At 47.9% G+C, this 25,624-nt stretch overlaps 1 protein-coding gene across 3 annotated transcripts; it reads left to right on the top strand.

Annotated features, from left to right (window-relative positions):
• The first annotated feature begins 1,215 nt into the window (after positions 1-1,215).
• ATCAY (ATCAY kinesin light chain interacting caytaxin) lies at positions 1,216-19,002 on the top strand. Of its 3 annotated transcripts, none has more exons than XM_026110872.2 (13): positions 1,216-1,757; positions 3,194-3,322; positions 7,251-7,315; positions 7,671-7,892; positions 8,352-8,537; positions 9,431-9,533; positions 10,124-10,255; positions 10,972-11,058; positions 11,671-11,769; positions 12,042-12,077; positions 13,248-13,283; positions 14,057-14,092; positions 14,502-19,002. In XM_026110872.2, exons 2-13 carry the CDS (start codon positions 3,246-3,248, stop codon positions 14,509-14,511), a joined length of 1,089 nt encoding a protein of 362 aa, XP_025966657.1. In that variant the 5' UTR covers positions 1,216-1,757; positions 3,194-3,245; the 3' UTR covers positions 14,512-19,002. The 3 variants fall into 3 exon arrangements, with proteins under 3 accessions (XP_025966657.1, XP_025966658.1, XP_064353347.1); XM_026110873.2 differs by having other exon boundaries at positions 14,060-14,092; XM_064497277.1 differs by lacking the exon at positions 14,057-14,092.
• The last annotated feature ends 6,622 nt before the right edge of the window (positions 19,003-25,624 follow it).

The following is a 25,624-nucleotide window of genomic DNA, read 5'->3' on the forward strand; positions in this document are numbered from 1 at the left end:
GCACCACACCATGGGTGCTGGGGATCCAGGACCAGCACGAGACTCCCCTCCTTGCTATAACATAAAAAGCAGAGATGCATTAGGTAGACGCTCGCTTCCACCACACCCCATTCCTCCACCTCCCCACCCTGCCCTGATCTCCAGATCACCAGAGCTGCTCTCCCCACTGAATAGCCCCAAAAACCAAACACATAATTAGCAGATGGTGACAGGAGATGTCCAGGGCAGCAGGCACCAGTCTGCAACCTCGTTCTATCTATTGATATAACTAAAGATATTGCTTCTCTTCCCATCCCTGCTAAGACTCAAATGACAGGCCATTGCGCTTCCTTGGCTGAGGGGTCACTGCTAAAGATGGAGCTACCTTCATCTTTGCACAGCGCCAAGCACGTTGTTTGCACTATGCGAACACGAGGAGGATATTTGACAGCACACATCAGCCTAACTCTGCCGCTAAAACTTATTTCTGCCTGCAGCTGGATCAGATCTTTGGCCTGAGCTGGAAGAAAGGCTGTTTGCTGACATCCAGGAACCCCAAGGCAGAGATGTGGACCCAAGTCTGGAGCAGATGAGAATCGCCGCAGCTTCAGTCGCTGTCCTGGATTTACACCAGTGAAGGAGCTAGCAGAGGTCTCAGGCTCTGAAGCCGTTCTGAGCATCCTGGAGGCACGTAACCAAGAACAGATCCCCTGGCATCAGCGAGGACTGACAGCTGGATCTGCATTTGCCCAGCGCCGGGCGCAACGGGGCCCAGTCGGCAGCGTGGCTGCAGTACGGACGGGGGTGCTCCCCCCATCAAAGGTACCAGCGCCTGTGGTGGTGCCTATGCGTGTGCACATACGTGCGTTTTGCAGATAACAGACCCAAAGGTCCAGCACAGAAATCACCTGAGGACTAGCCCAAAGCAATAGAAACACAGGCAGGGTTTATTGCAGATGCCTAAAAATGGTCAGCTGGAAGGGAGGTCTGACCCCTCTCCCCTGCTGCTCAGATTGGCCAAGGCAACATGCAGTGCGTGGGGTTTAGGCACAGACCAGCAGGGCTAGGCAGGCCGTTAAACTGGATCTAGAAAAACTCCCCTGCATCCTACCACACGCTGAGGCCACCTTTTGCTTTCAGCGAATGATGCTCTGCATTAAAAGCCCTCCCGCTCCCATCCGTCCCTCCCCAGCTCCCGTGTCCCCTCCTGGCCCGGATCCCCCTGGACGACCAGCATCCGTCCCTGGGACCAGCCCGGAGCTGGCCGCGCTCAGCGCCGGAGCATCGCTCATCCTGAGGAAGAGCATCCGGATCTGTTTGGTACCTCGCAGCCCATTGGAGGAGCGGCGACGGCGAAAGGGGGGTGCTCGCAGCGCCTCTCCCCACCCCTCCTCCCGCAACACCCCCCTCCCCGCCGCCACCGCCATCCTCCGCGCGCACAAAAGCGGTGCAATTAGCTGCCTTAGGAGAGCCGGGGCTTAAGCCAGCTGCACGCCGAAAATCATAAAATACCTCGGCAGGGAGGAAGCGGCAGCCGCGGGAGAAGACAAATAACTGCCCTCCGGTCCCTCCCTGGATGAGACCCGAATTGCAAAGGGACGTCGCCGGCCGGGGAGGCCGACCTCGATGCGGCCCCGCGCAGCTCGGCTGAGGCAGCCGCGCGGGTGCTGGTGCGGGTCGGGGCGCCGGAGCCCCTGAGCGGCCCGGCTCCGGCAGCGGGAATGCGCAGCCGGGCTCCGGGCAAGGCCGGCTTTGTTCCCCGCTAGGCGCCAGCCTCGGTGAGTACCGCGTCATCCCCGCCGCCGGGCTGAGCCCGAGGGACCGGCAGCGCTTTGCGCATCTTCCTTTCGCCCTTCCTCCCTCCATGATGCCAGCGGGGCTGGCGGAGAGCAGATGACAGCCGCGGGGAGGGGGGGTCCCTGCCCGCCAGGTTATCGCCCCGGCCTGCACGTAGGGAAACCGAGGATGGGGACACGCGTGACCCTTTTGGATGCAGGGCAGAATATCTAACGTGCGCGCTGGGCGGAAAGGCGCAGGGAGGGGGGCCTTAGCCATCGCAGGCAGCTCCGTGCGCCGATCCTCCGTCGCCGCCAGTGCCCGCCATAAAGACGAATACCTGATTTATACTCAGGCCTCTCCGGAGCTCCCTTCCTCCAAAGCAGATGCGCACGAGCGGATTCACCTCCAGCGACACCCTTTTTAAGCGTACACCTCCCCGGGGAAGCGGAAAAGCTGAGCCGCCGAGCAGCGGGTCAAGCCTTGGGCCAGATGAGCATCTCCCCGACCCCCGGGGACAGACGGGCAGAGGGGCCCCATCCGCCTGGGAATTCAACCCAGGGCCCTTAGCCTTAAAAAAAAATAGAATAAAATAAAAATAAAATTAAAAAAAAGGTTACTATCCAGCCAGTGCCTAGGTAGGTTTACAGAGCAAGGACTGAGCTCAGGAAGAGCATCCAAAGCCTTCCTGCAGTGGACTGGTTAATATATGTGCCCGACGCACCAGCTGGCTCCCTTAGCTCGAATACGCTGTAAATAAGCTGAGGCCTGGCCTCGTCCCCTCCGGGCTCAGGTGCTGTTGAGCCCAGCTGCAAGATCCGGCTGCCAGCAGCGGATCTGCTCTCTCCGACAGGCGCCGGCCCGCACGGACCAGTGCCGAGCCCCCACCCGGACCTCGCTGGGGGATGTGGGCGTGCACCGAACGCAGCCGCAGCCCCAGGAGAGGGATGCACAGGCCTGGGTTTTGCTGCCTGGGAGGTGCAGAAACCTAGCAAGAGCGAATGCATGTACGGCCCTGACGGCCCCACGCGCTGCTGGCTGTTAACGAGAGCAAGGCCCACGGCATCCGGATCGCTCCTGACTGCACCGGAGCAGCAGGGCCAGGCTGGGAGCAGCACATGCTTTGCCTCCCTCCGGGCTGCTCCGGGTGTTCGGCTTCAGCATCAGTTCCCCCGGGAGCAAGGCAGAGATGTGCAATCTTCTGGGGTGCAAGAGAGGGACGTCCAATTTCTGGGCTGAGGCTCTTGCTCCAGGTGCGGGGACGAGCACAGGGACAGAGCAGGGAGCAGCGGTCAGGAATTTCTTGGCAAAACTGGAGCAGCTACCTCCTGCTTCTCCGCAGGGTGTGAGAGCCGCATACCTGCTCCAAACGGTTCAGATTAACGCTCCTTCGTAGCGATGCTCATTGCCGACCTGCTCACTGCCTTCTGCTTTGCAGCCCGAGCCCTTCCTCGCGGGAGACGGTGCACAGCCAGCCCCCGCCGAGCGCGATGGGAACCACCGAGGCCACGCTGCGGATGGAGAACGTGGACGTGAAGGAGGAGTGGCAGGATGAGGACTTTCCCAGGTTTGTTCCCCGCAGAAAAGCCTGTAAGAAATGAGCAGGGTGCAGAGCGTGCCATCCCCTCCCGGCAGCCCAAAGGCAACGGGAGTCTCGGCTCCATCAGAGCTGCAACCCACAGGGCAGCTGTGGCCAGGGCTTTTGCAGCGAGGCTGCTCTGCATGCTTGAAAGCGTTATGTGGCTCCTGCAGCTCTGCAAGCATGCCAAAAACAGGGTATGGGGCAGAGGAGATGGACCAGGATCGATGGCTAGGGGTATACAGGGATGGAGGGATGCAATGCTGCATGGCCAGGAAGCAAAGTTCCTGGGACGCGTGAGCACCGGTGCTGACACGCTGCGCAGCGGGACCTGGCCACACACTTGGGTGAACGAATGGCCAAAGTGCTGCTCTTCCCTTTTCCCCGCAGCTTCTCGGCCCTAAAGACGCTCATGCTTTCCAGGACAGGGCAGACATAAGCTGCTCTACCCATGCCGGTGACCCTGCTGCTTCTCCTCTCCTTCCCTCGAAGCAACGGTTGCAACCTTTAAGAAACACATGGGTGGGAGCAGGTGACAAGCTGGCAGCTTTAGCCTTCCCAGGCAATTCATGAGCTGCATCGAAAGCAGATGAAGCTCCCCTGAGCTCATAGCTTTGCGTGCACCGGACTCCCTGCAGCCACCCGAAGGACGTACCCACACTTGTCCCCGTTCGCGCGGCGCCTCACACGTCCCGCGCCAGCCCTGCTCGCCCACGCAGCCCAGCGCCAAGCAGCTGGCAGGGCCAGCTCGCGCGCGAAGGGGCCCGGGGGCTTTTCAGGGCCGGCTCAGCCGTCGCAGCTGCGGCAGGTCCCCCCCAGCAGCCCACAGGGAGCCTGTGTTGGCAGGACAGTGGCTCAGTGTGCGGGCGAGCCCCAGCCGCTGCCAGCCCGGCCGTGCAGAAAGGGGCTCCTGTCCCCCGCGGCGGGGGCTCGTGAGCTCAGCTCCGTCCGCCCCGGCCCCAGCTGCGGCGCGAATCTGAGCGCCTCTGTGCGCCGTCCTGGCACTCTGCTCATCCCACTGCACTTGTCATTCTTCCTCTAATCCCGGGCATGGGCTCAGCCAAGCCTTTGGCTTTCGAGGATGGACTTTGCTTTGCTCCGGGAGCAGGGCGGAGGGACCTCCGCCACCCATACATGCCCCCAGAGCTGCCGAGCTTGCAGCTGAGCAGAGGGGAAAGTAAGGCATGGAGAGTAGCGATTTGCCCAAGGTTGCTTAAAAAAACCTGGGGCTAAAGCAGGTCTAGCACCTGAGTCGTGGCCCAGCGAGCCATGCACAAGCCCATGCTCACGTTTGAGCGGGAGCAGGCTCCATCTCGCCTTTGCCAGGCAAGGACCAAACTTAATCCAGCAACGGCTGAGCCACCGAAGGGGCATTTCCCTCTGCAGAGCCCACGGCACCGCGTGACGCGGCATCGTTGCCCTGACTAAACCAGGGAAAGGAAGCACGGGGAGAGGTGAAGTGATGTGACCGCGGCTGGCCAGGAAGGCAGTGGCAGAGACAAGGGCAGAGCCTTAGAAAGGAGCTCCCCAGCCCGCTGGGGTCTGCCATCCCTTCCCCTCCGGAGGGATTAAAGCAGGAATGATGCAACTAAAATAGAGCCCAAACAACCACTGGGCAAACACTGAGGGCCAGCTGCATTTAGCTGGCATTGAAAAAATATTTTTCAAGTACTGCCCCCCAGAAGCATTAATGCGGCCCAGATTTGGGTACAGTCAGACCTTTTCTCCTGTTTTGATCCTGTTATCACCAAGTCGTGCTAGGCACCAGCTCACGGTGGGATAAATAACCAGCCAGGCCACATTTGAGATGAAAGCAAAAAGGAGGAGGGAAAGCTGGAGGGGGGCAGAGGGCCCTGGGATCTTTCCGACTGCTGCCCGGGAATATCGTCGCTTCCTGGCAGCCACGCAAGCAAGAAAGGACCGAGCGCCTTTGATCAGGTCTCTCATAAATATGCAGCAGCCAGCTCGGAGAGGATTATCCCTCCATCTAAGTATTTATGCAGTTTAATTGGGCTGGTGGCTCTGGTGTCGCAGCAGCACCAAGAGGAGCCAGGGCAGAGCCGAGCCGCAGCCTCCTGCCCACGCGGAGGTGCTGGTCCCAGCTAGCTCCCTGCCGGGCATCCTCGGCCAGCGAGGACCCGTGTCCAGCCCCAGGTTGCTGCAAACCAGCCCCTGGCATAGGCCCATCCCAATGTCCAGAGCACTCACCTTCAAAGTGATGGTTTTTCCTCCGTGTTTCACCCCAGGGCTGTCCCAGCACCCTGTTTTCTTTGATACCTGGAGGCCCGGCCTCTTCCTCCGGTGAGAAGAGAGCAAGGTCAAGCTCCCACTTCCATCTACCAAAAGGGGCGGGTGAAAGACATGGCTTGGAAGGTCCCAAATAAGCAGGCGCTTGACATCACGAACGCATAATGGGCTTGGTGGATTTGGTCACGCTACCTGACCCCATGCTAACGCCAGGGGCCGGGCGCAAGTCCCAGCTCGGAGCAAGGGGACAAGGCACCCAGCTGAGGGTGGGCAGCGTGCTGCTCAGCACCACCAGACTAGGTCATTCACCACAGCACCGAGGCCAAATGCTGACTTTGCTTCCCCCAATACAGGTCTGGATCATCTCCCACAACTTCTGAAGGGCGATGGCCATGTAGCATGACCTGGCATGAGCACCTGTGCTGGAAAGCCAAACTTTTAATTCAGTCGGTATTTCTAACCTCGTTTATGCCAAGCAGCAGCCAAATATGAGAAGCTGCAAGTCTTAGCCTCTCATATGGAGCTCAAGGGAGCTGAAGGAGCTCAAGGAAGAGAGCAGCGGATCAGCCATCAGCTCTCAGCTGTGGGTCTGAGTGTGGTGGTTGGGCCCTAGCTCATAGTGAGCCACTCTCCAAATCTGTATCGCTTTGGGTATCACCAGCAGCTTTTGCCAAGTAGGGGGCCAAGATGAGGATGAGGAGGCAATTCCAGGATCCCACCCGAGGTTTAAACCTTGCCTTCAACACTGCCTGCCATAAAGCAAAGTCCCCACAGACCAAGGAGGCAGCTACCTCCCAGGAGAGGTGGCTGTAGAAGGTGCTTTGGAAGATTTGCTCCCCTGTAGCCAGGACCTGTGACAGAAGGCAGGATGCACTTTAAAAAAAAATTGGTGGATAGTGCAAAGTGCTGTTGTGCTAAACATCCACCGCTGCTGCACAGCCATCCAAGGGCAGAGGGTGAAGGGTGCTCTCAAGAAGAGGTGTAAGTGCATCAAAGGCTGTTCCCCACTTGCTTTCCACCCACACTGCTCGCAGTCAGCTCAGCTGCTGCTGTGAGTCAAAGCATCCCTCCCTAGTGCCTAGGAACAGCCAAATTCGGGGAGTCTGGGCAGCCCTTTGCATTGCCTGCATCGGGCAGGGAACAGTCACGGACACGAGAGCATCAGTCACAGAAAGTGTCCCCTGGAGCCTCGATTAGGGGCTCTACAGCTTGGCACTGCCTTTCAACCTCCTCATGAAGACAAAAATGGGGATAACGTGGATAGAACCAGGGTGTTAACAAGGTTCTTCGGGTGACAATATTTCTTCGTGTCCCTGGCTGAATTTTGGCAGCACGGGATACGATTTGGCAGGGGATGGAGGGGTTACGCACAGGGATAGCTTGGAAGTTACCTGAGATTGCAAAGTGCTCTAGCAGGACAGCACCGCTGCTTGGTTGCTCTCAGGCAAATCACCCGAGGTTCTCCACCAGGTCATTGCTCATAGGCAAAAGGGAAAGGGCAGAGCAAACAGGGGGTTGTACATCTGCTCTGATGTCCCCAGTTCTCTCCAGCATCTCTACCACAAAGAGACCTTCTCCAGAGTTGGGCTGTTTTCAGGTGACTATGGCCTCACCTGTTATTATGTATTATTTCTCCTGTTTTCACCTCTGCGTCTTGGCTTGTCCACAGACCTCTCCCAGAAGAAACGGGAATGGAATCACTGGGCAGCCCTACAGAAGATGAAAACACATCCTGTAAGTAGCAGCCGGGCTTATCGGGAGTTCAGAGGAAAAGGAGACAAAAGGAATGGGAGGGCGCAGTCCAGGTGAAAGCCGGGTCCCTCCAAGTCTCAGCAAAAATCCCAGAGAAAACCAGCAGAGACTCGAATTTGCTACTCTTTCACAAGAAGCAGTGGGAGGAAATAGGGAATCTCACGACCATTGGGCTCCCTTACCCAACCCTACCTCTCTGTGTTTAGCACCTCCCAGCTATGACCCCAGCCTTAGCTTCCAGGACCATAGCCTGAAATAAGCTTAATGAAAGCCCCACGTCTCGCACTAAGGACACAGCACAAGGACAACACATCAGCTCTTTTCTCTTTATCTCCAGCTCCTCCAAATACTTTAAACTTTAATGGGGCGCATCGTAAGCGGAAGACACTCGTTGCACCTGAAATCAACATTTCCCTGGACCAGAGCGAAGGCTCCATTCTCTCCGATGACTTCTTGGACACGCCAGATGACCTGGACATTAACGTCGACGATATCGAAACCCCTGACGAGACAGATTCCCTTGAATTCCTAGGGAACGGGAACGAACTGGAATGGGAAGGTAAAAGACCATTGCTCAGAGTTTGATTGCGTACTGTGGTCCTTGCTTCCTCTCCCAAATTTCTGGGTACCGCCGCTGTGAAAGCCCCAGAGGGGACTGACTGCACACGGTTGGCAAAGGCACCGATGGGCCTTTTGTGAGTGCAGGTATTACAAGCAATGTGAGACGTTAAGATTCTTTCTATTGCAAATTGACAGCGGAGCAAGTAAGAACCACAAACTTGCACAGATCAAAGCTGGAGGTGACACAGTTCATCCACAGCCTGTGGCTGTTGCCATCTCCTGTTGCACACAGAGGCTCTCACAGAGCCTCTTCTGACATTATATTAATAGCAGAAGTGTTTTATCCCAACTGATCCACGCTTGACACACTGCATTAAGAGCCAGCCGCGTAAGCACGAGATGGCTCTCTCCGGTCCCATGGAGTCATCCACCCGCCCTTTCTCGTTCCCTTCTCCAGACGACACTCCTGTAGCCACAGCCAAGAACATGCCTGGGGACAGCGCGGACCTGTTTGGGGACGGCGGGGCAGAAGATGGGAGCGCTACCAACGGACGGCTCTGGAGAACAGTCATCATCGGAGAGCAGGAACACCGCATCGACCTGCAGATGATTAAACCTTACATGAGAGTGGTGACGCATGGTGGTAAGGGAAAGGGAGGCCAAATCCTGGCCCGGTGGTGTTTTTTTCAATATATCTTTGTCAAGCTGGAGGGGACGCAATGCCTGATTGTTTGGGCTGTCCTTAGGGGAAAACAGCTATTCCTTTTGTGCCACCAAGTGGCAGACGAGCTCAAAAGCAACCTGCTCATGCTTAAAAGACCTATGGACGCTGTAGCAACGTTTCAATAAATAAAAGCAGTGATACAGGTGGCTGTGGCCCTGGGTAGGGGTATGAATATACCCTGACCTTCTCCCCTGAGTGCAGGGAACACGGCCCATGCCCAAGTGCTTAATTGCTCTGTAGCTCAGTGCCCAGCTGCCTCTGGATGGACATCCAAAACCAGCATGCCCAAAGTAAGCAAGTCTTTCTGAGATTTGAGCAAAGCCAAGCAGTGACCCAGGGCACAGCTCTTAGCTCTGTTCTTTGACATTCAGTTATTTCTTCCCTGAGCCCCACATGCATGTTACAGCCAAAACCAGGATGAGAGGCAGGTGTTTCTGCATTCCCATCCAAGACCAAAGTGAAGCTTGGCAGCAAGTTAGCCAAAAGGTTCTTGTGTTTCCCCAGCCTGAGTGGACTGTTGGCACTAGCTAACTAATATCACTGCCTCCTGAATCCAGCTCCAATGACAATTTGCTGGATCCTAGCCCCAGTGGGTCTGAGGCAACCTACAAGGCATCAAGCAGTATGACGACTGCATCTTCATCTTCCCATAATTCTGCATGAAATAGGTCTGTACAGGGACAAATACTTAAGGCTGGAACAGAGGCACAGGCCCAAATTTGGCAATACATCTTTGCTGATATTTCTCCTTGCAGCTCTTGCATCTGCCCCTGGAGAGAGTCACCGATGCTGTCCGTATCTTTCTTTCCTAGGCTACTATGGAGAAGGTCTCAATGCCATCATTGTCTTTGCTGCCTGCTACCTCCCAGATAGTAACCTGGCTGATTACCACTACATCATGGAGAATCTCTTCTTGTAAGTCACTAGTCAAATCCAGTGAGGGAGAGGAGGGCAAGGAAGATAACCTGGGCTCTGGGGAAGCAGAGCCAGGGGGAACCAGTTTCCCAGAGGGAACTGGGGAACCAGTTTCCATATATTCATTGCATAGGGAGTCTCAGCTGGAAAACAGTTGAATCCAGGCCAAATGCATCTAGCATTCAGCTGCAGACTGGACAGAACATCACTGGCTGAACCATTGTCCACAACATTTGCATCTGAGTCCAATAAGTCAAAGCATTCAAACATTATTGTTGATTATGCCAGTGATGGACTCATGACCAGGCTAGAATATATGCACACAATACTGAACCATTTGTAGATACTACTGCTAGGCAGAATGGCACAGGGATGTCCATCAGTGTATATGCACTGTGCTAATAACCGTAGGCAACCCCCGAGAAATCCCTCTAGGCATCCTGCAGAGGTGTCAAGAGAATCTGAAGCATGATCCGAGATCTATAAAGAAACAAGCTAGAATCTTTTTTGAGATGACATATAAGTACCTGAGAAACTGCAAGGGACCTTTTCTGAGTTTCATGTTGCTGTTGCTTCTGACCACCCAACAGATATGTGATCAGTAGCTTGGAGCTGCTGGTGGCTGAGGACTACATGATTGTGTACCTGAATGGAGCAACACCCCGGAGGAGAATGCCAGGCCTTGGCTGGCTGAAGAAATGCTATCAGATGATAGACAGAAGGTGAGATCCCACCAGAGTTGCCTCTCCATGTTCCCCCGTTCTCTTTCCACATCTCCTCCACTGCTTCCTCACAGCCTTCCCCCACAACCCCTCCTTCCTCATCTCCCTGTACTCTGTAATTTCTTCCTGCATCACAGTTTCCTGACTTCCTCCACTTCAGGCTGACATCACCATCTCCTGCTCCTCCTCCTCCTCCTCCTCCTTCATTCCCTCATGAGCTCCTTCACAGAGACCAGACTAATACAGTACCCAAACAAGGCAAGCAGGGCAGACCCAGATGTGGTAGCCAAATTCAACCAGGAGCCCAGATCATCAGGCAACCTTGTGCTGATGAAGCAGGTCTGAGGTCAAGCCAGGAAATCAACCTGCAAGTCACAGTGACGTACAGCAAGGGTAACCAGGGTCAAACACAGCCCAGGGATTGACAAGCAAGTCCACAGTGATGAGACACATCCAAGGTCAAACTGGGAAGTCCGGCTGCAAGTCAAGGTCCAGATCAACAGGGGCCATGGCCAGATATGTACATAGCTGTGGCTAAGCTGGAGACCAGCATTCCTATAAAGCCCCAGGCCTGAGCTTAAATGGGGCTCCTGGTCCATGGGCAGAGGTGTTGGGTGGAGGCCCCAGGGGAGGATGGTCAGGGCCATAGTAGAGCACAGGTGAGTTCAGGAGAAGGTGCTCTGAGTCTGACTTTCTGTCACATGGCTTTTCCACAGACTGCGCAAGAACCTCAAAGCGTTGATAATCGTGCATCCATCATGGTTCATCCGGACAGTGCTGGCTATATCCAGGCCCTTCATCAGGTAAATATGACATGCTCCCAAACTCAGTTGGGTTTACAATGGAAATTTAACTCCATGAATCAGGTCTTAAGCTAACCTTTAACTCGTAGTGACCAAGGTGAGACCATTTATTGTTTGTCCCATGTCTGCCTGATAATTATGAGGACAACTCCAGAGATGGTTTTAGCAGGAGGTACTTTGCTGATCTGGATCCTGATCAAACTTTGTCCCATCAGGTGAAGTGCAAAGACGACAAGAGACCAGATTCTCTGGGTAGTCCTCAGGCCTTTCAGTAGGATGCACTACCCACAGTGAGAAGCAGGGTTGAAGCAAGGTGGTATACAGTGATGTGACATCCCACCACATTTTTTAGTCATCGGCATATTAGCACTGGGAGGAAATGGCTACGTATGAACCGCAGAGGGTGCAGAAAACTGCCAGTCAACTAAAGTGAAGTTTTGCCTGCTCTGTTCAGACTCTGTCCCACTACCCTCAGCTTTGGTCTCTGCTGACAGCAACATCGCGTCCTGGTTAGACACATCTTTCCACATCGGGGAAAGCTCTCACGGACTTCCTAGGGGAAGAAAAACAAAATAAACCCTCAACCACCTGCTCTTTCTCTTTCTCTACCAGCGTGAAGTTTATCAGTAAGATCCAGTACGTTCACAGCTTGGAGGAATTGGAGCAACTCATCCCGATGGAGCATGTGCAGATCCCAGACTGCGTCTTACAGTAAGTGTCGCAGGGACCCTGGGGCACAGACAGCTCTCGAGAGGCCCAGAGCAAAAATCCTATAGGGCAGGAGAGTGTGTTGAGTGAAGACTCAGGTACTCAAAACACAGAGCTCGGGGCAAACCTTATCTTATCTGTATATTGTGCCAGGTGGGAGCCTGCACACTCTGCTTATCCGCCGTCTCTGCCACCTTCAGAGCAAACCCTACGTTTTACTATAGGTGAACAGTCTCGCCTGGCAGCTCTTAAAGAATGTTTCCTGTTTGTTGCAGATACGAAGAAGAGAGAATCAAGGCCAGAAAAGAAAGGTAAAATTAACTTCTGGGGGGGATGGAGGGTGCATTCGTTTTCTGATGATGTTGTTGCCCTTTTGCTGTCTCGTGTGGTTTTTTGGATGTTATAACCAGCGAATCCCATGTTCCTCCTGTGCTGATATCCCACACAACCAACATTTAACTCGTACTTATTTTCTCAAAATAGGCAAAAGATGCATAGTAGGAGCCACAGGCTTCCTCAGCTCTCACAGTCCTTCCCCTGGCCCAGTGTTGTGTGGCCAATATTGGAAAAACTCCCTGGTCTTCTCTAGTTAATCCCTTCACGTTCATAAATCCAAGTAAACTAAATTGAGCACATAACACACCTTTGCCCCCTGCTAGGGATGCATCCCTGGGATAGCTCCAAGCCCAAACTTCCAGCTAGAGAAAGACCCTTTTATCCTATTACCACTGGCTAGTGACAACTCCCCTGGTGATCTGGCATTGGGGGGAAGCTTCATTAAAAGGTTATTTCTCCATAGAGCTGTTCCTCTCAGCACAGTCCATATGTGCTGTCCAAGTTAAGCAGAAATCACTCCGTGCATGAAGATGTTGCATTTTCCCCATGCGATAATGCAAAGCGACCTCGGAGTGAGAGGCAGCGTGCAGATTAAAAGCCACTTTGTTCTGCTGAAGTGGTGTAAAGAGGCCCGTTAGTTCCCGGTTTGCTTTGTTTCATTTTGTAGAGCCGTTCCATTGCTGGTGATTTAGGTTAGAAGTATCAGCCATTAACAGCGATAATGGTCGGCTCCACTAAAATCATAGACAGAGGAAGACCCAGCTGGGTTAGCACTATATATGTGCTATAATAATGCCACCTCGCACTGGTGAACTGAATGGGAAACGCCACTTTGGGAGGATTCAATTCAGTCCAGTGTTAGCTGCGGAAAAGCGAGTCACCCAACCCAAATTAGTCAGCTCCCTCCCTCGGGAGCTGACAGAGGCATCTTGAAAGCGTTAGGATTATTTAGGCTGCCTGCGTATTACCCGGATGAGAACCTAATGCAGTCATTTCTGTGTCAAACCTGTGTGCCTGGCTCCAGCCGTCTCCGTAGAAAGACCTCCAGGCAGTGGGGAAACCAGGGGCGGCGGATGCTCTACCTTAGATACTCTACTCGTTCACACCCCTAGATGACTGATTTCAAATGCAATTTGCTTTTACAGGGCAGAAGAGAAACAAGACATGGCTGAGAAGGAAAGGTAACTATTCTTTGATATTTATCCTTCACTTCCAGAATAGCCTGAACAGTCTCTTGCGGTGAGGACGATCCCACCGGAGGGTCAGGCCCTGCACTCTCAGGAGGGGTTTGGACCCACAGGACGTTTCTAAAGTGTTTGGGAATTGATAAAGTCACTGCTCTCCCCAAGATCTCACTGTGCCACCACCTTCCTGCTCACACCGAGTCCTACTTCTGTTTTGCAGCTTAGCTATCTATCTTCATCTGGGTGAACGGGCTCCTGACACTGCTTCCCATCGCGGCAGAGCAGGGGAACCCGTCTGGATACGGAGCAGGATCAGGGAGCCATAGCTCCTAGGGAAGGCTCTCCTGACATTCAGCAGCAGCACCTGCACGTTGGTGCAATGCAGAGGGCCAAATACTGCTGTCGGGCACATCTTGAGTGTGCGTAGAGGCGAGATACGAGGCTGTAACACGAGATGTGAAGGAAAATTCTAGGGAGGTTTGGAAGACAGTGTCAAAATCCCATGCCAGATTTATTTGGCCTGGATTTGGCTCTGTTTCAGCTTGATACAGCCGCTCTTTTTTTATTCTGTCTAACTAGATCCTGAGGGGGAACAGTGGTTATTTCTGCTATTCTCTTCCCAGAGCAGCAGGAGCTTTGATCAGAGTTGCTGGGGTCCGTCTGCACGATCCGGTGTGTTGCAAAGAAACACACGGGACCTCAGGGCCGTAAGAGAGGATGAGTAGTTTGTGGTGAAGATTCATTTATTGTTTTGATGGTTCTCTCCCAAGCAGGCCTGTGCCCCTGCCGGAGGATCAGGAAACCAGGTTTGACTAGTACCTCATTTTTTTCGTTTGCACTCCTTCTGCTATGATTTCATTGCATGCGTAACCCAATATGAACCAGAAGGGCAAGACCAGGTTAGACCCAAAAGCTCTCTAGCCCAGTGCCATTCACCTAGCACAGAGAGGCACCAGCCCTTTCACATGGGAATTTACTGCAGAGCTGGCTTCAATCACCCTACAGTAACTTGTTCATGGTCTACATGCTCAGGAGAAGTCCTTAGAGAAGATAAATACCCATTAGAGCTATGAATGACTTTCTGTACTGGCCTTGAGGCACTGCTGTAGAGGATGACACCCAAACGCATTCATATTTTTGGGTATTAGGGGAAGAACGAAGTACATATTACAATTGGCTTCCTAAAAATAACTTTGCCTTTCTGCTTCTTCTCAGCATGTCATGAAGCGAAGTGCAGCGGAATGACTGGAGTCGGAGAACGACGCAGCCTGGCAGTCACCCATGTAAATGACCTTTCGGTGTAAGACCTTGTCGCCATCTCACGCCGGGTTCTGTAAGCTGCCTCCCTCGTCCCAGAGATGCAAAGTCCTTTAAACTTTTTGAAAACACTCTACTTAAAAAAAAAAAAAAAAGAAAGAAAGAAAGAAAAGAAAAAAAGAAAGCCAAGAACAGCACTTTTCAGGACAGGTTCCAGCGTGTTTCAATAATGGTCTGTGGAGAGCTGTAAGTAGCGCAAATAGATACCGTATTTCCTCTTAGCAATTTAAGAGCATCCTGTAGTCCATTAGTCACCAGCCCAGAAAGAGATATATTTTTTGTTTAAATTATAAACCCTTCCCCTAACTTGCTGCTGGCCAGCATGGAGACATTTTGCTTTGAATTGCACACCGGTTTCCTCCGCATAGACGTTACAACAGCCATCGCCACGGGGAATGACTAACACAGGAAAGGAAAAGAGTGCATTTTTGCCCTTTTTAGATTCGGTGTAGGTTTGTCCCCATAAATAGCAAGTACCCATCAGTCTACGCACCTCTCCCAGCCTTGGCTTCCCCAGTTAATCCATTGCCAGTCCAGCTTAGAAGTTAACTCATAGTGAACCTTTCCTATGAGTAAAAGCCATGGTTTTTTAACTTGTGCTGTCCCGGTTTGTAAGGCACTCTGATACTTTTGAAAGAGGTCCCATATAGCATGGCAGCCTCCGCAGAACCTCCTTAGGAGCATCTTCTCACACCAACGCGCACACGCACCAGAAAGGTCTGGTTTTAAGAAGGAGCCTTATGGAGAGGAAAGCTTTTCACACCTCATCTTTCTATTGATTTCATGACACTGGACAATCGTTCACTATTAATACCTCCTATTGCAGAGACAAGCTGCTAAATGTTTGGAATTTCCCACTTTCCCTCCCTGGGTAATGAGGGTCTCATCTAAAAAACATGTATGCCTGGGAGAAGCCCAGGTGCAGAATGCTGCAGATATGGAGGTGGGACATTGTATCTGGGTTCAGCTTCTCAGTTCTCCAAGAGATGCAGATGCAATACTGGGACTCTGCAACTTGGTTTTTTGGACTCATGAGGATTCTGTGAGCAAAGGAGAGAAGGCATTTTGAGAAGCCGAAAATCCGGCAAGGTCTTTGGCAAACTCCTGATTTCACCAGAGCCGGCCTACATAAACTGTCTCACGTGCCCCAGGAAAAACCCCTTGCGGAGGTCTGCAGATGAAGAACTACCTGCAGATTTCCCCAGTTAAGGAATAGGCTAAACCTGGCAACCCCAATTTGTGGCTATTTGAGAGGAACCCCACTTGGCTGTGAAAACCCCCAGAGGATCATTCAGGCAAAGCAAAGCTTCTCCTCAACTTTGTGTATTCAGAGAATATATCCCAAAGCTTTTTTTTCCCTCCCCTTCAATGAAAAATGCTGTAACAGATGAGATCTTTATTTTCCTGGATGCTACAAAGGAGCACCAAATCTGCTACCTTTTCTTCCCATTTGATGTATGTTTTTCCCATCTCCTGGGTAGAAAGATCTCAGTGGGAAACATGACTCTTCAGTCATGGACGTATTTACTGAACAGACCTTTGCATGAAAAGAGAGAACGGCATCCGTAGCGTTAACCCTAGCAGCTGAAGATGGTAAAAGCTTCATATTCTGACTCACCGGCATGTTAATAGTAAGCACCAAGCAAGCATCAATCCACGCGGCTTCCTAGAAATTTCATTCTGAGCCAGTTACTGGCAATGTGAATTCAAGGCTACAAGCAAAAAAAAAAAAAAAAAGCACTTCAACTATTTGGAGTTTAGGTTTTATGCTAAGACCCTCAGAAAAGGCATTTTGTACTAAAATTTCCAAACAGGCAGCGGGCATCTGTTCGAGGCAGAAGCAGCGGTTGGAAGTTTTCCAGCCTTAATGCATTAACCTGATCTGCAAAGCAGCGGGGCCCGTCCCGTGCACGCTCTGTCAGAGGGACTAAACAAACCCACCGAAATCAAGAGGAAAAAACTTCCCCCAATTAAATGAATATCAGCTCAGACTCAAAAATAGTCACAAACCTCCTCCTAATGCAGAGTATGTGAATTCACTGTCTCCCATTGGTAGCACTTAAACCTAGATTTTCTTTTGAGACTGGTTTTACGCATTTAGATAAAAGTCATCTGCTATGCTTTTCACAAAACAACGCAACACGCTGTATAATTTTGGACACTGAAAGGGAATTTTAAAATCACATAGCGAACAAATTTGGTAGAACACTTACTAGATGTTTAAGAGTACAACCCTAGAAACCTTTTTTGCATCTGTAGTAGCTAAACACTTCAGTGAAAAACGTTCACAACATACCGATCCGGAAAATGCTGCTGTTATGGAGCGCGTGCACATGGAAGATAAGAAATCCAGATTACATTTAGATTACTTTTTGATTCTGACTAGTGACCATATCAGAAGAATGTGAGGGTTTTTTTTCATCTGCTTTGATTTTTAAGAAAGAAATGCTGTGTCCACATTTTTGGAAAAACTACAAAATGAGCAAAGTAGTGAAACTACTCATTTTTTTTTTCCAAGGAATCCCTCCAGGGAAAGGTTAAGGGCTCAGCTGTTAAAATGGACATATCACCAATTTCATTTCAAGACGTGACGAAGGTAATGCATTTAAATACAGAAGTCAATTTGCAACTTCTTCGAGACAATTTTTCAAAAAGTGCACTTTCCGACAGAGTTAAGTAGTATGCACTGTATTTTAATTTTTAGCAAAATTGTATGTGTATAACTTTTCTGTTCCCAGATGAATGTTTATATATCTTTTCAACTTAAAAACCCCTGCAACTCATAATAGGTAAATGAGTTAAATGTAAAAAGTGCATTTTTATAGCAACAAAAAATGTATCATTAACTTCTTCCGGTCAGTGATTTTTTAGATGTTACTTGAAACCAAAGTAGCTGCAAATTTTTTGGACGGAGACACAATGATCAAGTTAGCAGCATCCTTTTAGCGAACACACAGCAACGTATCTAAGCTTGATGGAGTCGCACGGGTTTCAGATCAGATCAGATCTATACGCTATAATAAACACAACACAAAATATGCCACATACGTTCATCTTTAGAAGAGCATTACAAATTTAGATCCGCTTCTTAGTGGAGGCAAGAGATGGGCAGTAGCTCCCGAGGACAGAAGCTGAAAGGTCCAGGGACTGGGGACAGATGATATAATGTAGTTGGTGTGGAGCTGCCAACCCCAGTGGTTTAACCCCGGTGACAAGATTTACCTTAAATCTTAGGTGGCTGAACACATTTTGCAAATTCCTTTGCCTCTTCCTTAAAGAAACCTGATATCAAAGTTGATCTGTGCAAGGGTTTATCAACCGAGCTCCACGTTTCCACTGTAGACACGGTTTATAAAAGAGATCCTCAAAGGAAATGTGATATACCAGCAAAAAAACAAAAAACTTTTTGCCAGTAAAAGTGCATTTACATTAGGACTTTTGCCAGTATATATATATATATCTATGTTTAAAAAATAAAATAAATTACATCCTTTAAGCAACATTGCTGTAATGGTCAATGTTCCAAACGCAGACCAGGCTTTTCTTCTGCTTCATAAAAACATCTCCGAAGGATAAATATTTTGACTTATAAATGCACTGCATTATATCAAACAGCAGGCATTATCAACAACGTTTTTATGCTCTTGGATTCTACCTTTCATGACATTTACTTAGTTCTGATGGTGAATCCATGTATTGCAACATTTTAGCTGCAGAAAAACTGATTTTATATATCGCATTCACAAAAAACACGGTATTCTTACTCACAATGGCCAAATTAATTAATGGCCAAATTTCCGCATCCTCCCAGCATCAGCCTACAAACTTTACAAATCAGATTCCTTCTTGTACAGCTAAGGACAGATCAGGAAATACTTTCCCATCATTTAAAGCTGGTAACAGAGTCCTCAGCTCAGCCTTCCGAAACACAGGCACTTCCACGGCATTACGCAGCGACCATCAGGTTTACACAGTTAAACTCCTTTGTTCTGGCATATTTAGGAATCATCCAAATTTGAGACTGTTCAGTAATTTTGATTTTGATTCACAAGGAAGACACAGGAGATAAAACTGAGAGATGCTGCTGTCTATTCAAGTTGGATAATTAATACGACTTCTTCTGCATAGTATTGTGTAAGTGTGAGTGGACATTTAGAGCATATCTCTTTGCAGTTTTTCCATCTTTTCCAAAGATTATTTGCTTACAGGTGTGTACACACATGTACGAGAAAACCTAAGTGTGAAAGGTTTTAAAAGCAACACATCCTCTCTTTTATATATCTAGGGATGAAAAATAGAAAGAGTTAATGACATGCTGTTGGCAATAAGCTCGGATTGGCCTGACAGCAGCTAAAATGTACAGGCAAAATTGCTATAAAAACAAAAGCACATGTTTTCTCTTTTGTATTTCCATACTTACTGGCAGTCAAAAATACAGCATGCTACTGGTGAAGTGAATTTTAGAAAGTCACCATGACAATGTAACATAATCTATCTCCATTTTTCTCCTTTGCAGTGAGCCCTCTTAACCCAAACCTACCTGTAAAAATGTGTGAACTGTCATTTTTCTAAAGTGTTTGTAATTAGGTGGTTTATGCTAGAAGACATAGATTGCTGTTAAGTCTGTATTATTATTTTTGCTTTGTATTATGCCATAACAATCTGCGGATATTAATTAAAATCAGACTGATCCTTAAGCAAAAATGTCTGCGTTTCTTTTTGTCTGCATCTTTTGCCTAAACTTTGGGCTCATATGGAAAATATGATGAAAAATTTTGTTTGGACACTATTTCCTTGAATAAACCAAATCAAAGTCCTCCCTGACGATTCTGATTCTGCAAACTGAACCTCTCAGATTGTTTTTACTAAAATAATTTACTCTACCAATATGACATAAGATCTTTCCAAGTGTGTCTCTGTGTTATGCTTTAGAGTCACGGAAAAACTGCTTCCCTTGGGTCTCTATCAACCTATACAAAACATATTTGGTTTATAATCTTATATAATATAAGCCTTATAATATCACTTTTTTTTCCTTATCTCTTTTATACCCTAGTTGACAAAATGATGGGGAATTCCACTGAAAAAGCTTCTCTTATAAACAGGCATTTACAGGAGAATATCCGAGATGTCCAATCTGAGTGCTTAATTCCTTTTTTAAATAGGATATCAGTGTATTTCAATTAATGAATTGCAACATATGAATACATTCAAGTCTAATCCTATAACAAGCAATACTGTATTCATGCCGTGAAATAACTCATGCAGGAAACTCGTATCAGCTTATATGGGTATATATTCTTAGGACAACACTTTTGCTGTATGGATGGCAGCAGATTTTTTTTGCTATGATTTTATCTTCATCAAAAAACCTTTATTGCAATGATGTTAGTATAGGCAATGACATTTTTTCTGTGATTTTTAGTTAAATTTGTTTATAAAAGAAGGATGTGAAATAGTATGTCTCAAATGTGACAGCGTGGACAGTAACATAGGAACTGGGTGTTCGGTGCAGTTCCAGAGGTGCAACACGGTGGTGACTCCCGGCAGCACATGATAAAATCCTGCAGCTAGCAGCTTTGGCAGTGCCTCCGATGCAGGCATGCGTTACGAAATAAATTCCTCAAACATTTCAAGTGGCCTTTCACCAAAATGCCCCCAGCGCCAGCGGTGTGGCGTGAAGGAATCTGGTCGATGCTGCCAAAAAGGGAGGCAGGGCTGAGGCATGCCAAACCCCACACGCGGGAAGAATGTGACCAGGACAGCAGACCGAGTTCAAAAGCTCGTCATGTTATGACTACACCATACCGCAGACATCGGATTAACTGCTACCCTACCAAAGCAACAGTTTCCCAAGCAGAAGACAAGATGTCCTTCCTCAAACAAAAACAAACCCTTTGATCAGCCTTCGCCGTAGTTTTCCATCAGACACGTCGTACTCCCCTATTTGACTGATTGCAAGTTTATATTGTTATTTTCATTTAGCAGGCTTTAAAAGCTAAGAATATTCCCTAGAATAGAAATATTGAATGACTTCTGCAGCAAACCGGCTGCAGTTCAAAAGGTAGAGAAGAGAGGACAACAGAGGCACTCAAAAAATCAGGATCTTGTAAATATAAGATCATAGTCTGGGTGTGAGGGTTTGGGGCAGGGAAAGGAAAGAAAAGCTGAAGATGCTTACTGCTCTTGTCACCACTTAATTTATCTGCACTACATTTTTCTTAAGTGCATCTCTGCAAACAGCTGCTTTGCGTTGGACACAGCACTAATCCTGTGAATTAGGTCTGCTTGGAAGATCCTACCAAATAAGGTCTTTCAATGGACATGGGAGTTGGGATACTTACCTTACTCAACTCCGTTGGACCTGTGATCAGGGTATATCTATATTCATTTTAATCAAGATGGTGGTACCTGGGAGAAAAATCAGTAGTAGAACTATATGGAAATTCGCTGGAAATTCTTCTAATGAAACTTTAGACAACCACAAACTCTCAAGCAACTGCACAGTTAGCTTTCATGGCTCATTCTCTTTGAACTAGGCGCTGAAAAGCCACCTAACCTGCATGCTGCCTTTATGAATCTCACCTTTAGTCCACAATTTGCTCTAATTTTAAGGAAGAAAAATTACTTATAACATCACTACATTGCATGACTTAAAAAACCAAGCTTTTCTTTCCTCTGCAAACATAGAATTCATTTCCAACTAGATCTCACTTTGGAAATTTGAATGAAAAAGCCAGTAATTCCCGCTCCTTGTTAGTTTTGAGACCTTTCGATCACAGGAGTTGTGAACTGTGACCCAAGTGAAAATCTACTGCTCTCCCACACCTGCACTACATACCTATTCTTCACTTAAAAATGACTGAAGTTCCTGAATGAAACAATATTCAAGAACATGCAAAATATGGCAGGGACTATCCTCAAGTCTTTGCCATCATCGCTAATCATAAGGTGCCTCAGACAGAAAATAAGATTCCCACCTCAAAACAATTAGCAGCTTCTCCAAACAATTCACCTCAACACTAGGGACGAGATTCGGCTCACCTATTTTTAGCAACCTAAAAACTAGATATCCAGTCTAAATTAGTTTTAGGTGCCCTCTGCAGTCAATGAAAAAAGATGATTTCACCTGTCTTACGACAGGATGAGTCACTCTTTGGTGATGCCTCTTTCTCCACTGATAAGAGATGTAGCTAAATATCTAACCTTACACTATGGACATATCTTTCAGACAGCCACAGTTAAGTGAATCACACCCTAGGGATGGAAAATGAAGTGATAATGCAAGTGAAAAGGGGAGAAAGTGATAGAACATTCCTTCTTTTTTTAGCAAACAGTTTAGTACTTTGATCATTCAACCTGTCACCAAAGGTTAACTTCTGGGGATGTTTGAGGCTTTTTGTTTATTTGACCTTTTGTTTAACAAGCCAGCGTGATCAAAAGTAACACAAGAATGGAGATTACCAAGGGAATGCTAGCTGAAGAGCCGAGTTTTGAGAAGAGACTTAAATCAGGAGGGCCAGCCAATACATTCCAGTTAAAAATTCAATTTAGACGGTTGGGGTGTTTTTTAGTTGCTCAGAGAATAGCCACAATGGAAAACCATCAGCTTCTAGAATTTAATAATGCCCAAAAGTGAGCTGTAAGAATAAGATTTTGAATCTGGAATGGCAAGGAAAAAAAGATTGCTGGTAGGGACTGGACAATATTAGTATTAAGAAGTGCTGGGAACACAGCTTTGAGAAAAGCTAACTGCAAGAGCATCTGAGCTCAAGACTGACTGGTCTTGAATCAAAACGTAAAGACGTCGTCTCTTCTTGTTACGGCAAGCAAGCAGTATTGCACCAAAATACACTTCATTCTGTGCTGAATTTCCCCCCTCCAAACAACCCACAGTCTCCCAAATCTGGCTGACTCCTCACATTAGAAAAAGGATAATCGCTATTCTTACCTCATATTGTTCTATTTTAACAATAATATTTTCATTCTTAAAACCTCGGAAATTTCTACGTCCTTATTTCTTGTGTTTTATTAACATGTCATCCTGCTGTCAAATCAATCCGCGTTAATGTTTAATAATTCTATCACCATGAACTATGTTCTACTTTCCACATATAGCTTCTTTGAAAAGATTACACCCACAAAAAATCTATTTTAAAGAACATTAAGAATTTAAAGACTATCAACCCTTTCTGTTTGTGCATTATAATACAGTCATTAATTACACGATAAATGGAAAAATATTCTTTTACACAGGGCACCTATCTCATTAAGTGTAAATGCAAGGTGAATTTTGCAACATTAAAATTCTTTTAATGCAGCTTTTTGTGTATGTTTATTTTCATGGAGATTTTTTCAAAGCAAACCAAAAATAAATGAACTATAAGGATCATATCTATAACCGAAACAGTGTATTTTTCCTAAACTCATTAGCTCAACCAGCTGAATTATTTTAGTGAAAACTTTTCAAACAACATTAGCCTGAGGCAGTCCCTAAGCATGAGAAACTTCAGTATGAGCAAACTGTGTGACCAAGTTTTAATCAATTTTAAAAAAGACTCTAGTAATGGAAATAATCAGTCTGCTTTAATTACTTTTGTCATTACCAGTTTTGACTAAAATCTTAATGTCGGTATCTTATTTTTCTGTTTGTCTTTTAACAACCAAAATAGTCTTACAACATGTTAATCACATCAGTAAATCTACCAACAGACCTAAACTTCAATATAAAATGCTTCTGCGGCTACTTAATTTATTCTGTGAAGATAATCTCCTGCACAGGAGCTCTCTGCCTTAATTTTAGCCATCTTTGACTGACATATATATATATAGTTTAAATTTGGGAGGTCTCCCTATTGGCCTGTGGTCAGTCGGGGAGGGGGGCAGCTCCAGAGGATGACTCAGCCCACCTCTCCTGCCCTCAGCTGAGGACAGAAAAGTCGCTGCACTTTGAGATGCTAAGAGGAGGCAGAATGAATCCCACCCACAGGTTAACGCAGGTGGACCTCAGAAAACTTCCTATCACTATAATTTCTGCCCCTTTGGGGACAGGGCAGGACTGTAAGCTCTTCCGGGTGGCATCTCGCAGCTGTGGCAGATGCAGCCCGGCCCCAGGCGCTTCCATGACCCAGAAATGAGAGCAACTAGACACGACGGACCAGTGACCATACGCTGAGTCCAGACAGCAGGATGTAGTTGTTCTGCTGTCTGGTTTGCATCCCATATTCAAATGTCAGAGTGACCACGAAGGCAGGCAGTTCAGCTCCTAGCAGACCTCCCTTTCCTTCCGCTAGCCTAGGCGGATGGAGGGAGCACATGAAGGCAGCCCAGGCTCTGCTCTTAGCATAGCACTAAACACATGTAGTATTGCTATAAGTGAGGAGTAGCAACATAGATTTTAATAGCATTAAAAAGGAGAGAACCATAAAGGAAGAAAAATAGATAAATGCTTTTACTAACTTCTCTTTTATTTACAGCACTTTCTTTCTAAAATGCATTCAAAATGTAAGCCTTGTAGCAGAGCAGAGACCCACAGTGCGTATTCAATTGTCACTTTACCTCGGGCTTATATCCAGATAAGCAACCATAATACACTGAAGAGCCCTGATTTTTCTTATTTTTTATCTGAAGAAAGAGTGAATGCTAAGTGAAAATGAGGAGCAGAACTGAAGTTCTTGTTTCTTTAAAAAAAACTCAAACTAACCCGAACTGAAGCCAAAATAACTTGGAGGACAAGTTACCCGTTGTAAACTCTACGGCAAGTGGTTTTCAAGGCTCAGACTGAAGGGCTTCAGTCCCAAAGACACTAGTGCAGTATGTCTGAGTGACATTGGGGGGATTAAAGCGCACCATGACGTTCTGGCAGGGACTGCAGCAGAGCATCTCACACACCAGTCATGCACGAAGCAGGAGGCCACAGGCTGGAACAGAGAGGAAGAGGTCAGGAGGAAGCGGCGAAGAACACTGAGAATGCAAAAAAGAGCAGAAAGACCTTCGGTAACATGTAGAGCGGGTAGAAATTTTTAAAAGAGAGAGTTTACACACATAAATATCCTGCAGATAGGTGGCATGGTAGGGAAAAACAACACGTGAAAAGTAAAGAGAAAAATGGAAACCCTGTGGTTGTCTGTCTTTCTCCTCTCCCCAAACCCAGCTGGATTCTGCGTTGTCTCAAGGCACCTTTCTACCAGCTATACCAACCCAAAGGGCTTATCCATTTCTCCTTGAGAAATCCCTTTGGGACAGAGAGGCACACGACCAAAGAGAGGGTCTTTCCATAGGAACCACCATTGAGGGTGTGGACACTCCAGGCACTGGTGGGACTGCATTGGAGCAGGAGGACCGTGGCCTGGGAATTTCACAGATGCCAGGATAGCAAGGGACACACCACAGGGAAGCCTCCAAACCTGCCTGCTGAGAGCTGGATTAGCCCTACCAACCTCAGAATTGAGCAGCATGAGCAAGAGTGAGTTTTTAACATCAGCAAAAGGAAAACTTCCCTGTGTTGTCTGCACATTACCTATTCAGACTCATTTTGAAGTAAAAGTCTGTTAAATATATCTGAAAAACAATGAGAATGTTTTGGAGCACTGGATGAATCACCACACATTACCAGTATGCCTTACAGTTCAGCTCCTTCAATCTGAGCTTGCTTTAAAAAGCTTGAACGCTTGTTTTCCTGCCTTATTAATTCTCCACCCTTCCTCATTTTCCAAAGCTTCTTCAAATTTTCCCTATTTTCTTTTCTCTTCCTATCCATCAATACCAGTTATATTGGCCAAAAGATGCAGCTGAGTGTGGAGCAGGATTAGGCATCATCTCCCCTAGTACATAAATCAGAGGGTAAAAACTGGCATTCTATTTCTTTTAAAAAGTGCTTCTCCTTTGTTGCTACAACTATACAATTTATAGCAACACGCAGACTATGACTAAGTAACTTAACAACGTCATACGTCTACAAACATAGACCAGTTGTCAAATGACACTAGAAACGTCTGGCGTCTTTTAACAAATTTACTCCT

The sequence above is a fragment of the Dromaius novaehollandiae genome, chromosome 25 (assembly GCF_036370855.1).
Source record: "Dromaius novaehollandiae isolate bDroNov1 chromosome 25, bDroNov1.hap1, whole genome shotgun sequence".
In the NCBI taxonomy this organism is placed as follows: Eukaryota; Metazoa; Chordata; class Aves; order Casuariiformes; family Dromaiidae; genus Dromaius; species Dromaius novaehollandiae.

What these genes read in the sequence shown, in the direction of transcription:
- ATCAY (XM_026110872.2), top strand. Translation starts at nt 3,246, where the DNA reads ATGGGAACCACCGAGGCCACGCTGCGGATGGAGAACGTGGACGTGAAG. An exon ending in TATCAGATGATAGACAGAAG is followed by an intron (nt 10,256 to 10,971) that starts GTGAGATCCCAC and finishes GCTTTTCCACAG; the next exon opens with ACTGCGCAAGAACCTCAAAG. An exon ending in ATCCCAGACTGCGTCTTACA is followed by an intron (nt 11,770 to 12,041) that starts GTAAGTGTCGCA and finishes TGTTTGTTGCAG; the next exon opens with ATACGAAGAAGAGAGAATCA.